We start from the raw sequence: 16,010 nt of genomic DNA, 5'->3' as shown, positions 1-16,010 counted from the left end.
GGTATTGCAAATTTGCAACCATAAAATGGTTGTAATATTCCGAAGGGAGATCTTGCTGCGATGTTGATTTTTTCAAAGTTTTATTTTTTATGCTATGATTGTACTTGTTCTTTTAGAGATGATATTTTTTGATTTTGTCAAATTTGTTAGAGTCAAGTTTTGGATCATATAAACTTGAGTGTGAAAGAAGGGAAAAGGGAATACCATTTTTCCATCCTCTAAGAGTACCTAAGAATTCTCCCTTACAAAGACACACTAGAAGGATAAAAGGAAAGTTACACGAAGAAAAATTAGAGATTTTTTCAATGAGATGCTTTTGGTATTGCAAATTTGCAACCATAAAATGGTTGTAATATTCCAAAGGGAGATCTTGTTGTAGTGTTGATTTTTTCAAAGTTTTATTTTTTATGCTATGATTGTACTTGTTCTTTTAGAGATGATATTTTTTGATTTTGTCAAAATATTTAGAGTCAAGTTTTGGATCATATAAACTTGAGTGTGAAATGAGAGAATATCATTTTTCTATTCTCTGAGAGTATCTAAGAATTTTTCTTTATAAAGACACACCAAAAAGATAAAAGGAAAGTTACACGAAGAAAATTAGAGATTTTTTCTATGAGATGCTTTTGGTATTACAAATTTGCAACCACAAAATGGTTGTAATATTCCGAAGGGAGATCATGTTGTGGTGTTGATTTTTTCAAAGTTTTATTTTTTTATGCTATGATTGTACTTGTTCTTCTAGAGATGATATTTTTTGATTTTGTCAAATTTGTTAGAGTCCATTTTTGGATCATATAAACTTGAATGTTATTAATTCTATATAATTATAATGAATTAATTTGATTTGCCCTAAGGATGCTTCCTCAACTGGATCTGGATGTGTTGTTATGTGGTTAATTTCTTGATGATACTTGTTAATTTCTTATGTGATTTTTGATTAAAAACCTAATATGGTTGAATTGCATATAGATTCCTCGACAGGGTTATCCATTTTAAAAGCTACAAAATGACCCCCAAAATGCTGAAAGATAGTAGCATTTTGTACAATTTATTGTTGTTTTTGTTATGGCTTGGACGGCATTGAATTTGAAGGGTCCAAATAGATGGGCTGGGGTTGGCGTGCGGGCTTCGAAGTCCCAAAAACTAGTGGTAAGTAGGACTGCATCTGCATGGGGTCAAATCACAGAGTTGGTCACTGCTGGAGGCTTAAGGATTAAATAAACCAATATCTCCACTCACCAAACCCCTTGCTTGTTGGGCAATCAAATCACTCGAAAGAATTTGATACGTGTTAAGTTGACAAATTTTTTCACCATAATTTGTGATGAGAGGAAAAATTTTACTTAATCTCTTTATCTATTTTATTTTTATTAGTACTAATCACAATATATCATATTAATAATTATTAAAAATATTTGTAGTTTTTTTGAAGAATGATAAATCAACTATCAATTTTACAGCACTTATAAATGACAATGAATACAACTGATACTATCAATACTATAATAAATAAATTCATTAATTATTTTTCTATTGTACTATATGTTTAAAAACTAAACACCTTAGTTTATAAAACCTAGTAAGTAAATTTTTTTTTTTTTTTTGTTATAATTTGATAGTTGGAGAGGGATATTTGAATCTCAAATATCTTCGGTAGAAATATCCATAGGTGATAGTTGAGCTACAAGCTACAAGACTTTTAATAGTAAAATTTGTAATTATTTTTTATGAAAAATATTATACCCCATATCATATCACTCAAAAAAAATTTATCTCTAAGCTTAATTAAAAAAATTCACACCAACCCCAACAACCCACTTAACAATAATTGAGAAAAAAAAAATTTCATAATAATAGACAATAGTGTTCTAACCAACCCCCAGGGCCCCAACCCTTCATATATATAGAGACTCTTTCTCAACGAGGAAAAGCAGGGAACTAACCAAAAGTCCTTCAAGCCTCAAAAGAAAAAAGAAAAAAAAAAGAAGAAGAAAAGAAGTCAGATATAGAAAGAAAGAAAGAAATGGCTCCCACTCAGGAAGAGCAGCAAAATGAAGCTGGAAGGCACCAAGAAGTTGGCCACAAGAGTCTCTTACAGAGCGATGCTCTTTACCAGGTACACAAACACAAACACAATCCCAATTCCACTCTTTTCTTCTATTCTATTATCAAACTTTATTTATTTTTTTAAAAAAAAATTATTGGTCATTGCAGTATATCCTTGAAACCAGTGTATATCCAAAGGAGCCAGAGCCTATGAAGGAGCTCCGGGAATTGACAGCAAGACATCCATGGTAAGTGCATTTCAAAAATTTTCTTTTGATCTATTAAATTTAAGTGTATATATATATATATATGGTCTTGCATTAATGTGCTTAGTTTATTTACGTATTCATGGTTTGACAACTATATATATATGTGTATGATTTTCATTTTGCAATGACATGTATAAACAGGAACATCATGACCACCTCAGCCGATGAAGGACAGTTCTTGAACATGATCCTAAAGCTCATCAACGCCAAGAACACCATGGAAATCGGCGTCTACACTGGTTACTCGCTACTTGCCACCGCCCTCGCCCTACCGGAGGATGGAAAGGTTCATTAATCTTAATCATTTCTAAAAATCCAAAATCCAATTGAACAAAGAAAACAGAACAACTATTTTTTTTTTTTTTTGTATGAACAACTTTAATGTAGCTCTATGCAAATAGGAGTAACTCACACTATGCAAATACCTACATGCCCTTGCTTATTTTTAGTTTATTCAGTCTATATACAACTTTTTAAAACTTTAATTTTTTTTTATTAAATTACAAAATATAACTTTTAATTTTGACTTTTTTTCAATTCAACTTTTTTTAAATTTATTTATTTTTTCATTTCAAATCCTTAATTTCCAATTGTTTCCAATATAGTCATTCTGTTCACTTTCATCCATTTCACACCATTAAGTCCACTAAAACGACATTGTTTTGAAGAGCTAAAGACTAACAAATTAAAACTAGAGAAATAAAGAGAAGTACTAGATTGAAAAAAAAAAATTAAAGGATTAAAATGAAATAAAAATGATACTCAAAGGATTGAATTAAGCCCCAAATAATTTACTAGATTATAATTATTTCATTTAATTGGCAAAATATGTTACCAATTAAGCCATGAATGAAAGGAATAATCAATTTTAAGAATGTTGCAGATATTGGCAATGGACATCAACCGTGAAAATTACGAACTGGGTTTACCTGTAATTCAAAAAGCTGGCGTTGCTCACAAGATTGATTTCAGAGAAGGCCCTGCTCTTCCAGTTCTTGACCAAATGATTGAGTCTGTAAGTCTATTTAAAACCATTTTAAACAATACTAATTATTGTTATACACGCTGAGGTACACACTGCCACACACACTTCAATTAAAATCGTGTTTTTAAAACACAATTTTAACAGTGTGTTCCATGCACACAGTGTATATATAGTCACTTTTAAATGCTATATGACCCTTAATTAAAAGCTGTACAATGTTGACATGTAATTGAAATGGTATAATTTTCACAGGGAACGTGCCATGGAACATTCGATTTTATTTTTGTGGACGCAGACAAGGATAACTATTTGAACTACCATGAGAGGCTAATTGAGCTTGTGAAGGTTGGTGGACTAATCGGCTACGACAACACCCTATGGAATGGGTCTGTGGTGGCCCCACCTGATGCTCCTCTTAGAAAGTACGTTCGATATTATAGAGACTATGTGTTGGAGCTCAACAGGGCTTTAGCCTCTGATCGAAGGGTTGAGATTTGCCAGCTTCCAGTCGGTGATGGGATTACTCTGTGCCGCCGCATCAGCTGATTATCTCCCCCATTTGTGGTCTAGGATTATATTTATTTATAATCGTTCATTTTACACTGCTAATTTGCTATTTTATCATCGAGTTTTTTTTTTTTTTAATAATTGTATTGTAATTCCGTTCTTTGATAAAATTCCTAATAAATTTGCTTCTGGGATGCTTCGTAAATTTTATTATGTTTTCCTCTTCACGGCTGATGAAAATCCATATCAAGCAAAAAAAAAGCTGATAGAAGTCTATGTATGTTTTTCTTCTTCGTTACCTTTTACTAATATCCACAAAAAAAAAAGAAAAAAAAATCCACAAAAAATAAATAGGTGGATTATGATACATAGAATATGATTAGTATATTATTAATTCTTTCTTCTTCTTTTTTCTCACAATTGCGGCATTTGCCAATTTTATAATTTCACAAAGTACTCCTCGTGGTAGTCGAGCCGACAATGGCATTTCTATTTATTAGTGTAGATTGGTTTCAAGAGTCGTGCAAGCAAGATATAAATCAATGAAGAATCTTCAGTTTTTCTTGGTGTCTTCGGCTGATGCAATGATCTTAGATGGGTTGAATGGAAAAGCCTGCATATTGGTAATCCATATTTTAAATCCTGTCTTTGTATGAAGCAACAAATTTCTTTTTTCCTTTTTTTATATAATTCAATTGTGACAATAAATAGGAAGATAATACCAATAAGTTACAAGACTTTTAAAATAACAAATTATAACGAATTGATAGGGCGAAATTGGATAAATTTTAATACTTAACAACTCTAGACAGCATGGCTAAATACCATAACTATAGATCACTAATTTTTCTTTTTCTTTTTTCATTTAGATTCCCTTTTTTTTTTAATAAAAAAAATTCAAAAAAAAAAGTCTTTAGTGTGGACTCATCGACCCCATGTCACGTGATGGCAATAAGTAGTACCACATGTACGTATCACACGAGCCTTGCTAGGACTATCGCTCGAACAACTAATTTTTAGGTGTTGGGACAAGAACTCCTACCATCAAGTCACACTCCATGTGTTTTATTCCTTATTATTTCTATAGCCAGAAAATGGGGAAAGAAATATAAGAGAAAACAATTTCATCTTTGTTCGCCATATGGTCGTATGTGGTAGACTCTTTTTTTTTTTTTTTTTAATAGCACGAATGGGGTAGATTTGATCAATCATAAGAGATCAAATAATCCTGGGGTGGGAGTTTAGAGGTCACACACCTCATCCACCTTGCCATAAATTTTGGGTTCAAGTAGTGTGACTCATTAGCACCAAGACCATAGACCAGTATGGGAGTCCTGTGATATATTATGCCCAATAGAATGTGATTTACCTCTATGATCCTACACTTTTTTTTTTATTAAAAAAAAAAAAAATCATAAGGGATCAAATGAAACATGTGTTGGGAGTGTCATCAACAACATTTGATTATTGCTGTCAGACCTTCGCGAGTCAATACGTGATATTGTCATATTGAATTATTCTTATTATTATTATTATTATTACTGTTCATTTCGTATGTTGTAATTATGATGATAAAAGTGGTGGGCCGGTGGCAATGATGTGTCTAGATGAAAGTTGTGAAAAAAATTATCATTATTTATGTAATTATGTTATCATCTTAAAAAATTATGTTTGCTCAAAGAATAAATGTGATGGAAAATTCAATTCTATACGGACAAGAAAAAAAAAAAAAAAAGCGTGCACTTATCTTTTAAAATTGTGTGATGACCATATGGAGCAACAAGGATGGAGAAAATATAAAAAAATAATAAATGTTGTACATATTTATAAAAATGTCATATTTAATGTGTGGGGACTCAATTTGGATTTGACCCAGAGTATGAATGGGTTTTCAGCCCAAACAATAAATTTGTAGAGAGTGGATTGAAGGTTTAGGCGCTGGCCGTCGTTCACCAAGCATGAACTCTCTTCTTTTATAAAAAAAATACTTAGAACTTGTTTACAACTGGGAGATGCTCCTCGGCCACGGGCCGAGGAGCCCTTTTTCTTCTCCCATTCCCCCCCCCCATCTTACTTTACTCGCTTTTCTTATATAGTCTTCATTGTCCTATCTCGTTCTTCCATCTGTTGATCATCCATTTACCTTTCTTCTGGCCGTCCGTCCCATCAGAGGCCTTATCAGTACTCAAGTGGTTCACTCTGATCAACGTTGCCCTGCTAAGGGGTTATATCCCCATTAATGCGGCCAGAGGGGTTAGGTGAATGCATTAAGTGTGAGGGTGACAGCTCGCTCTGGGTCTGGCCTTTCCCAAAATTATCCTTGGCATGCCGAGGACAAGGAGGTCCTCGGCGTGGATCCGAAAAAGAGGCTTTCCCTAATTTAGCCTTGAATGGTCAGTCTTCCTTGGCGTGGGCCTTGGGCCTACTACACGATGGGCTGAGGCTATCAGGTCCACGGGCCCCACAATAGCCCCTCAAAACCCAGTTGCACATTCCCTCGGACAGGGAGGAGGGTTTTGATACCTGCGGGCCCTCTAGACGAATTGCCCCACTTCGGTTCGTGCTAATGCTGGCGACTTTTCGACTGCCCGATGTGCGTTTTTGGCATTTCAAGACTTAATGTGTGCCCATATTAAATTTTGGCAGCACCACGTTTCCCACTTTCAATGGTGTGATGGTAATTGTTCGGTGGGGATTTCCTGCTTTTATGGGCAGGCGATTACATTTGGGGAACCTAAGGGGGAGTATAAGTACCTGTTTGAACCGCCCGGTTTCCTCATTTTCGCGCTTACAACCATTGATGCGTATGATTTGAATCTGGTTCAACTTGCACACTACCTGAAGAGAATCGTCATATTTCTGTAAGTCTTCTTCTTCCAGTGATCCCAAATTTTCCTTGATTCTATCCCTTCTTTTCTTCTTCTGGAATCTTTAGTCGTCCTTGGGGGATGGGTAAGTTTAAGAAGTTGGTTGAGTCCGACGAGATGATGAACAAATTCATTGTCGACTATGGGATACCCAATAATGTGAGTTTGAAGTACTGTGAAAAAGGGGAGTGGTACATTAAGAGGAGAGAGGGTGAAGTCGTGATCCCGATAGTCGCTTTCGTAGAGGGAGGGATGAGAATCCCTATGAGACCAGCGACTCTCAATTACCTCAGGCATTTCTGCCTGACTCCTACCCAATGTGCCGTGAATGTATTTAGGATATTAGGGTGTGTAGATACCTTGAATGAGAAAATGGGGCTGAGACTGACTCACCACGATGTGAACTGGTGCTACAACCTTCATCACCTGAGGGGTAAGACGTACTATATGAAGACAAGGGACGATAGGGTTCGTCTCATCCAGTGTCTTCCTAATTCCAATAAGGGGTTGACTCAAGATTTCCTTATAGTGTCGGGGGAGTGGCACAACGGTTTTCATTGCCTAACAGTAGAGGGGGAGCCAGGTAGGGTATCCGAAGTAAGAGACAATCTAGGTTTCAGTATTTTTATTTTTATAACTGTATATCCGCTTTGGTTGATTAACTACAGGAGTTTCACTTTTCTTTTCGCAGATCTGCACGCCTTTGCACGTCATTTCCACCTGGTTAACAAAGTGGATTTGGAAACCGTTCTTAGGTCAGAACTTTTCCTGAACGAAACTGATAACCAGGTCAGAGCTGCTCACAAAATCCTCGGATGTGACCCAGCTCAGAAATCATTCCCAATCCTGAAGCACGTAATTAGAGCTCGTGACCCTCGGGATTACCGTGGTGGAGGACGGTTTTGCATTTTTCGAGGGGTCTCACATACCTGAAGGCATTCCGCTAGCAGGTCCCTCCTCATCCCAACAAGTAACGGTAGCCGAGGAAGGACTATCTAAGAAGGCAAGGGAGGTGGTTGAACTGAGCTCTTCTGAGGACGAATATAGTGTGTTCAACTTAGCTGATCAGTCCGAGGATCCCTCTGGTGACCTAGGAGACCCTCATCTGTTCGAAGCCGATCTCCGGTCCCTAAGAGTTGGTACCCAGGCTGAGATGGGTTTAAAAAGACAGCCTCAAACCAATCTTCTTGACCTGCTTGAAGGCGGCTCCAAGAAGGGTGCACCGGAAGAGTCGCAGCCCCAGCCCCCAACACCTCCGTCCCAGATTTTAACTGTGCAAACCAGGTCATCCTCTGTCCCCACAGTATCAGACCCTCAGACCGAGTCTCATGACCCAAAAAGGAAGAGACTTTCCAAGGGTAAGGAGCCAATGGATGGGAGCAAATCCCATTCCCCGCCCAAGAAGGGTGGATTTCGCAGGCCTCCAAATCAATTGTAGCTCGGTGGTCAACGGAAAGGTAGGAAGACCATCCAGCAGTCCGAGGCTCAAGCCTGGCTGCCTGCCGCCATGCTCCATGATCAGCCCCTGATGGATAACGAATCAATACGGGAATCTCAAGGAGCTGAGGGGGCTCTCGTAGCCGATGCCCTGGAGAAATCTCTTCTTCTTCCCACTGACATGGCCGAGCTAAGAAATATGAGTGGGTTAGAGGTTGTCCTTGACCTTAAGAAATATCTAGGCATGGTGGGTCCTTTGATACCTATTTACTTTATTCGAATTTTGTCGCTTAGTACTCTCCTTTCTCTTTACGGAGTTACTTGTTTTTATTGGCAGGCTATCCAGTCTCTTTTCAGGTTAGACGAGGAGGTCGATGGCCAGAGCAGTGCCTTAGCGCAAGAGCGTGACAAGTTCTTGAAAGCTGCTAGTACCCTCAAGAGATCTGAGGCCGACCTAAAAAAGGCAACCGAGGATTTGGAGGAGATGACAAAGGCCAGAGACACTGCTGCCTCCGACCTAGCTGTGGCTAGGAAGCAAGCTGAGGATCAAACCAATCGCTTGCAAGACGTTGAGGGCCAACTACAGACTGCCAAAGGGGACATTACCTACCTGAAGAAAAAGTTGACCGAGGCAATCCATGAGAAAGGTATTACCGAGTATGCTAGGGACGAGGCTGTGAGAGCCAAAGATGAGGCAGTATTTGCAAAAATAGACGCTGAGCGCTCTATAGAATAGGCGGAGGAGGAGGCTTTTGAAGATGGGGTGGCTAAGACTGAATCCACCCTTCAGGCTCAAGTTCCTGCAGTGTGCAGGCATTATTATTCTCAAACCTGGCATGAAGCCCTCAACCAAGCAGGAGTTGATGCCTCATCTGACCTTAGAAGGGAGGACAGGGTATATTACCCTATTGTAATTCGCGAGACTGCCCCTGCTGCTCCCGAGGAGGGGTCCGCATTACCAGCGACTGAGAGCCACAATAAGACCGCCGATGATATATCTTCAGCTGACCAACCCCCCGAGGAGGTTGAACCCCAGAGAACGTTGGGGGGAGTTAGAACCGAGGGTCAGGAAATACCACAAGATGTGGCGAGGCCTCCTGCGGACCCTTCGAGACAAAGCCCTTAGGCCTTGGTTAAAGCCTTTTGATCTGCTTGTCGAATTAGTTTGCCTACTGAGTTGGGGAGACTGGTATATGACATAGGACAATTCTGTTTACTTTCTCTTTTATTTCATTTTATTTCTTGCCTCGGTGGCCTTATAAGGAGACTGTATATTTTCTGTTTGAAATGAATGCTCAATACTTTGCTTCCAACTATGGATATTTTCTTTTACTTGCTTTACTCTATTATTCTGCTCAATATTTGTATTCTATTCTGGAGTTAGCCTCATGAGATCACCTGCTATCCTTCAAATATGAATCTAAGGACCGTATTATAGCTTGAATCTAGGTAACACTCTGGTTTTTCTACAGATAGTTATTTTCTCCATAGGTTCAAGTCCTTAGACCATGCAATACCTTGGTTTTGTCTAGTACCTAGGTATAATGGTGTGAATAGTTTTACCATAGGCTTGGGTCCGAGGACCATGCAATGCCTTGGTTCTGTCTACCACTTCTATTTTTCTGTAAGTATCTAGTTTCCCCATAGGTTTGAGTCCGAGGACCATGCAATACCTTGGTTCTGTCTAGTACTTCCATTTTTCTGTAAGTATCTAGTTTCCCCATAGGTTTGAGTCCGAGGACCATGCAATACCTTGATTCTGTCTAGTACTTCTATTTTTCTGTAAGTATCTAGTTTCCCCACAGGTTTGAGTCCGAGGACCATGCAATACCTTGGTTCTATCTAGTACCCAGGTATAATGGTGTGAATAGTTTTACCACAGGCTTGGGTCCGAGGACCATGCAATGCCTTGGTTCTGTCTATCACTTCTATTTTTCTGTAAGTATCTAGTTTCCCCATAGGTTTGAGTCCGAGGACCATGCAATACCTTGGTTCTGTCTAGTACCCAAGTATAATGGTGTGAATAGTTTTACCATAGGCTTGGGTCCGAGGACCATGCAATGCCTTGGTTCTGTCTACCACTTCTATTTTTCTGTAAGTATCTAGTTTCCCCATAGGTTTTAAAAAAAAATCCACAAAAAATAAATAGGTGGATTATGATACATAGAATATGATTAGTATATTATTAATTCTTTCTTCTTCTCTTTTCTCACAATTGCGGCATTTGCCAATTTTATAATTTCACAAAGTACTCCTCGTGGTAGTCGAGCCGACAATGGCATTTCTATTTATTAGTGTAGATTGGTTTCAAGAGTCGTGCAAGCAAGATATAAATCAATTAAGAATCTTCAGTTTTTCTTGGTGTCTTCGGCTGACGCAATGATCTTAGATGGGTTGAATGGAGAAGCCTGCATATTGGTAATCCATATTTTAAATCCTGTCTTTGTATGAAGCAACAAATTTCCTTTTTCCTTTTATATATATATATATATATATAATTCAATTGTGACAATAAATAGGAAGATAATACCAATAAGTTACAAGACTTTTAAAATAACAAATTATAACAAATTGATAGGGCGAAATTGGATAAATTTTAATACTTAACAATTCTAGACAGCATGGCTAAATTGCCTAAATACCATAACTATAGATCACTAATTTTTCTTTTTCTTTTTTCATTTAGATTCTTTTTTTTTTTAATTTAAAAAAAAAGTCTTTGGTGTGGGCTAATCAATCTCATGTCACGTAATGGCAATAAGTAGTACCACATGTACGTATCACACAAGCTTTTTTGGGACTGTCGCTCGAACAACTTATCTCTAGGTGCTGGGACAAGAACTCCTACCATCAAGTCACACTCCATGTGTTCTATTCCTTATTATTTCTACAGCCAAAAAATGGGGAAAGAAATATAAGAGAAAGCAATTTCATCTTTGTTTGCCATATGGTCGTATGTGATAGACTTTTTTTTTTAATAGCACGAATGGGGTAGATTTGATCAATCATAAGGGATCAAATAACCCTGGGGTGGGAGTTTAGAGTTCACACACCTCATCCACCTTGCCATAAATTTTGGGTTCAAGTAGTGTGACTCATTAGCACCAAGACCATAGACCAGTATGGGAGTCCTGTGATATATTATGCCCAATAGAATGTGATTTACCTCTATGATCTTACACTTTTTTTTTATTAAAAAAAATAAAAATAAAAAATCATAAGGGATCAAATGAAACACGTGTTGGGAGTGTCATCAACAATATTTGATTTATTGCTTTTAGACCTTCGCGAGTCAATACGTGATATTGTCATATTGAATTATTATTATTATTATTATTATTATTATTTATAATTGTTCATTTCATATGTTGTAATTATTGTATGATAAAAGCGGTGGGCCGGTGGCAATGATGTGTCTAGATGAAAGTTGTGAAAAAATTATCATTATTTATGTAATTATGTTATCATCTTAAAAAATTATGAAAAAAAAAAATTATGTTTGCTCAAAGAATAAATGTGATGGAAAATTCAATCCTATACGGACAAGAAAAAAAAAAAAAAGCGTGCACTGATCTTTTAAAATTGTGTGATGACCATGTGGAGCAACAAGGATGGAGAAAATATAAAAAATGATAAATGTTGTACATATTTATAAAAATGTCACATTTAATGTATCTGGGAGGGGGAAGGACCCAGTTCAACATAGTAGGTCAAGAGCCTATATGAGAGCTATTGTGCGACCGAGAAGAAGGAGATGGTAAGGGCAGGGCCCATCTGGAAGTGGGACCCTCAGAAGGAAGAATGATTACAATCCGAAGAGGATATCTCCTGTCCGAAGAGGTTGTAATTCTCTGACGCGAATATTATAAATCAATTGAGTGTGTAAAAGGTCAAAATGACCTTCCGAGGACTCCACCTGATCAAGATAAGCTCTGAGTATGCTGGGAAACGATAAGGATGGAGAAATATCTAAAAGGAAAGCTTCTACCACCGTAATCAATACTCTGCAGCAACTTTTCTGACCGCATTTATGTAGAAAATACCCCTGAACAGTGCATCCTAACCTACCGCCACTCACACAGAGCTAAAGAAGATGTTTGACGTGACACGTACTCAAGTAAACTCATGGATGAGGAACAAGTGGACGATGGAGATGAAGAGAATGGGGGTTATATAAAGGAAAGAGGCTCCTAACAAAAAGAAGAAGAAAAAAGAGTAGAAGAGAGAACTGGACGGTAACTCTAAGATCTTTGTTCATCAGATAATTAATAATATAACTCTTCGGATATTCACTCTTTACGTGTAGTTTCATGTTAGCTTGTGCTTGAAAGTTGTGATTCGTTGTTGTTAATTCCATACTTAACCTAACTCTTTCACCCATACTCTACAAATTAATTGTTTTGGGCTTGGGCCACAAATCCCAACCTTACAGTATCTATAATGTAAATTTATATATTTTTTATAAAATAAATTTATAATGTTAGTACAATATAAAGTATAAACTAAGAATTGTTCATAATATAAATCTAGACTAAATATGTGCTGTAGTGTAAAGTCTAAACATCTTTTAAAGTCAAAACACCTACTTGTCATTATCCACCACAAAAAAAAAAAAAAAAAAAAAAAAAAAAAAAAAAGGAGAGTTAGATTTCTAAACAACATAGAAATTATAAAAGAATGAGAATTATTAATAATAATGGGGGAGAGAAAAGAAGAAGAAATTGTTATGCCTAAGAATAAATAAGAATACACGGAAAAACATAATATATATAGAAAATTTTCAATTGTAAGGAAGTCGGAGTTCTAATCACTTTAGGAATTATAAGAGAAGAAGAGTTAATTTAGGATATATGTTTTATCCACAAAATAAAAATTTCATATAGATTGAATGAAAAAACAATATTGACAACAATGACATGAACGTAAGTAATAATAAAAAATAAAAATAAAAAAAGAAGAAGAAGTAAGTAATAATAATAATAAAATATTTTGATAATATAATTAAATTTAATAACAAATAAAATGAAAAAAGAATTAATTCAAAATTTAAGATTAAAAAATAAATTGTACTTGTACACTTAAAAGAAATTTAATTTTTATTTCTTATTTTGATATTTAAATAATTTGTTTTAGTGTTGATTTCATTCAAATAGTTATAAGTTATATCAACCCTAAACCAGCATATGTATCCATATGTAACATTCTAAATTAATAATAAATAAAAACATAACACTCTAACTTAATGTAACATTCTAACTTACTTATAAATAAATATAGCACCCTAACTTAAAGTAATGTTTGTAATTGTATATTGTTTTAGCCTTTAAGAACACATATATTGTTTTTTTTATCATAAAAAACATAGATATTAATATTACACATAAAAAAAAAATGAATTCAATAATTGAAACAATTGAAAAAAAATTAAGCCAAAACCTCAATTCATTAATGAAAAAATATCCAAATTTTTGAGCTAAAAAAAAAAAAAAAAAACTAAGTAAAGATAGACTTACATAGAAATTTGGACGAATGGATTCAATCATATCCAATTTCATGTTTGACGGCAAATTTTGCTTTTAATTAAAGAATATAAATTACATGGAACAAAGCACCAAACGAAAGTCATAACAAATTAAATCCATTATAAAATATTGATGTCAACAACAAATAATCATGTAATAAGAAATTAAAAAAATACAAACATATTGCTTGTTATATTGACTTTTAAAAAAAAAAACACTAAAATGTGTGATCAAACATAGAATTTCAGCCTATTTATAAAACTTGTTGATAAAAATCATATTATATATAATAAAAAGGTAACAAATACACAAAATTTATTCAATTTGATGAAAGAAAAATGAAATTTTAACCGTGTAAATTGTTCGCTTGCCAATATCTTACCTGTTTCTCTAATTCACTTGCATGTGCATGAGCCTCTTCGATCCTCTCCTCAACATTTATCGTTCCTTTTTTCTGTAAATAAAAACATATATACAAATATACAATAAGTAATAACATAGAAATCCTTTTTTTTTTTTTTTGGAGAGAATAATAACAGAGAAATCTTGTTGACACGGATTTAAGTTATTGGTTTTGGGAAGTCCAAAGCTAATGCCTCACCTAGAGAGAAGGAACCTCACTCTGCAACGACATGATGCTATCTAACTTTTCTTGAATGACTTTTTCCTTCGCCGCTATAATCTCTTCCTTTGATTTCAATTATTTGGATTTCTCATCAACATGGGACTCTACAATATATATATATATATATATGTTGAAAATAATATAAGCAAAGTAAATGAAAGCAATAATAAGGTAGTAGAACCAGCCAAGCAGTATATAACAAAATAATTCAAAGTAAATGAAAGCAATTTAGAATCGTCCGGTATGGCGGTAATCCGTCTAAGGTGACGGTAGCAACAAGTAATATAATGAACATAAAACTGAAAATACTTCTTATTGAAAGTAGTACAAAACACTTACAGTAGTAGTAGTGAATACAAGATCTCAGAACAGATTAACAGTTACAAAGCTTGAACTAGTCCTAGTTACAAGATTTGTAGGAACAAGGTAGTAATAGGAACAAAGTAATAAACAAGGTAGTAATAGAAACAAGGAATTCTCTCAAAGAAGGCTTCTAAGGAGGAAAACTCTCTCTAGAAGGAAATTCTAATAAGAAAATTCTGATTCTAACTTAAGGGACAACCCCCCTTAAATAGGCAAAATTTGGAGTGAATAGTGTCATGAACAGTAACATGTGAATAGTGACAGATGAATAGTGACAGGTGAATAATGAAATTCTCATTATTGTCTTCCAAACTTCCGTAGCATGGAGCTTGTCCTTTGCTTGTCCAAAACATGCAGAAAATAGCTTTGAAACACTTTAAACTTTAGTCCAAAATAGTCTTGGAACACTTGAAAACTTTAGTCCAAAAAGGTACATAAAGAATCCTCCAAGAATATTGTGAAGATTTTTAGAGAGTAGACATTGTCGGAAGGAACATGGCAAGACAAAATATAAAAAAAAAAGGGAATATGGTACACATGGGGCTTTACCGCAGGCGCGTGGGAATACACAATGATTTGCCGCAAGCGCATGGGAATACACAGTGATTTCTCAGCAGGCGCACTTGAATATTGTAACATTTAATTTTCAATCAACAGTATAAGAGAATATCTTTATGAGACTGACAAGAATCTTAGAATAGTAGTGCAATAGCAATAGTAACCTGGGGTTTCTCCCTATCAATCAGTGGAAGGAGCATCGGATGGGTATCCATCAAATGGATCAAAAGGGCCTTGTGGAGAATTACATGGATGGTCATGGTAAATAGCATATCTATTGCAGAATCCACAATATAATATTGGCTCAAATACTGGTCTTTTTCCTGGGATGAGTAGGCTCCTTGGGTTACAGTGATTAGTTATCCGTAACCGAGCAATAGCATCAGCATATGGCCTGGGACCAAAAATAGAAATTCTATCAGTACTTCCTATGAAATGATAATTCTTCCATAGACTCTGAGCCACCTCAATAATCTGGTTATTAAAATAATCACTCCAACATTCGGCTAGAGCATAAGGATCATTAAAGGACAAATGAGAATTTCCTTCAAACCATTGTCCTTGGTGAGTATGTCCATTTATGAGAATAAGATGCTTTGAAGGCTGGACATTCATCCAATTATCTCTTTCCCATTTTGGCAAAGTACTCCAGCATCTGATAGAAACAAAAGGACTAGAAAATCTTTTAATAGCATCCTGAATTATTTGTGGAAGCTGGCTGGCTTGATGATGGCTTGTTAATTTTAAGAACCTGATAAAGCCATATTCAAACATATGAGAAAGCCAGTTAGGATCAGGATCAGTATTATCATCATCTTCGGGAGCATC

The 16,010-nt window shown here is 35.6% G+C and overlaps 1 protein-coding gene across 1 annotated transcript; it reads left to right on the top strand.

Moving 5' to 3' along the window:
• The first annotated feature begins 1,939 nt into the window (after window positions 1-1,939).
• Window positions 1,940-4,015, top strand: LOC111988801 (caffeoyl-CoA O-methyltransferase 1). Its single transcript, XM_024020595.2, has 5 exons — window positions 1,940-2,119; window positions 2,218-2,297; window positions 2,460-2,604; window positions 3,202-3,333; window positions 3,556-4,015. Exons 1-5 carry the CDS (start codon window positions 2,027-2,029, stop codon window positions 3,847-3,849), a joined length of 744 nt encoding a protein of 247 aa, XP_023876363.1. The 5' UTR covers window positions 1,940-2,026; the 3' UTR covers window positions 3,850-4,015.
• Window positions 4,016-16,010: the final 11,995 nt, after the last annotated feature.

This window comes from Quercus suber, unplaced genomic scaffold, assembly GCF_002906115.3.
Source record: "Quercus suber isolate HL8 unplaced genomic scaffold, Cork oak 2.0 scaffold_549, whole genome shotgun sequence".
Taxonomy (NCBI): domain Eukaryota; kingdom Viridiplantae; phylum Streptophyta; class Magnoliopsida; order Fagales; family Fagaceae; genus Quercus; species Quercus suber.
This window is presented reverse-complemented; position numbering and strand designations above follow the sequence as displayed.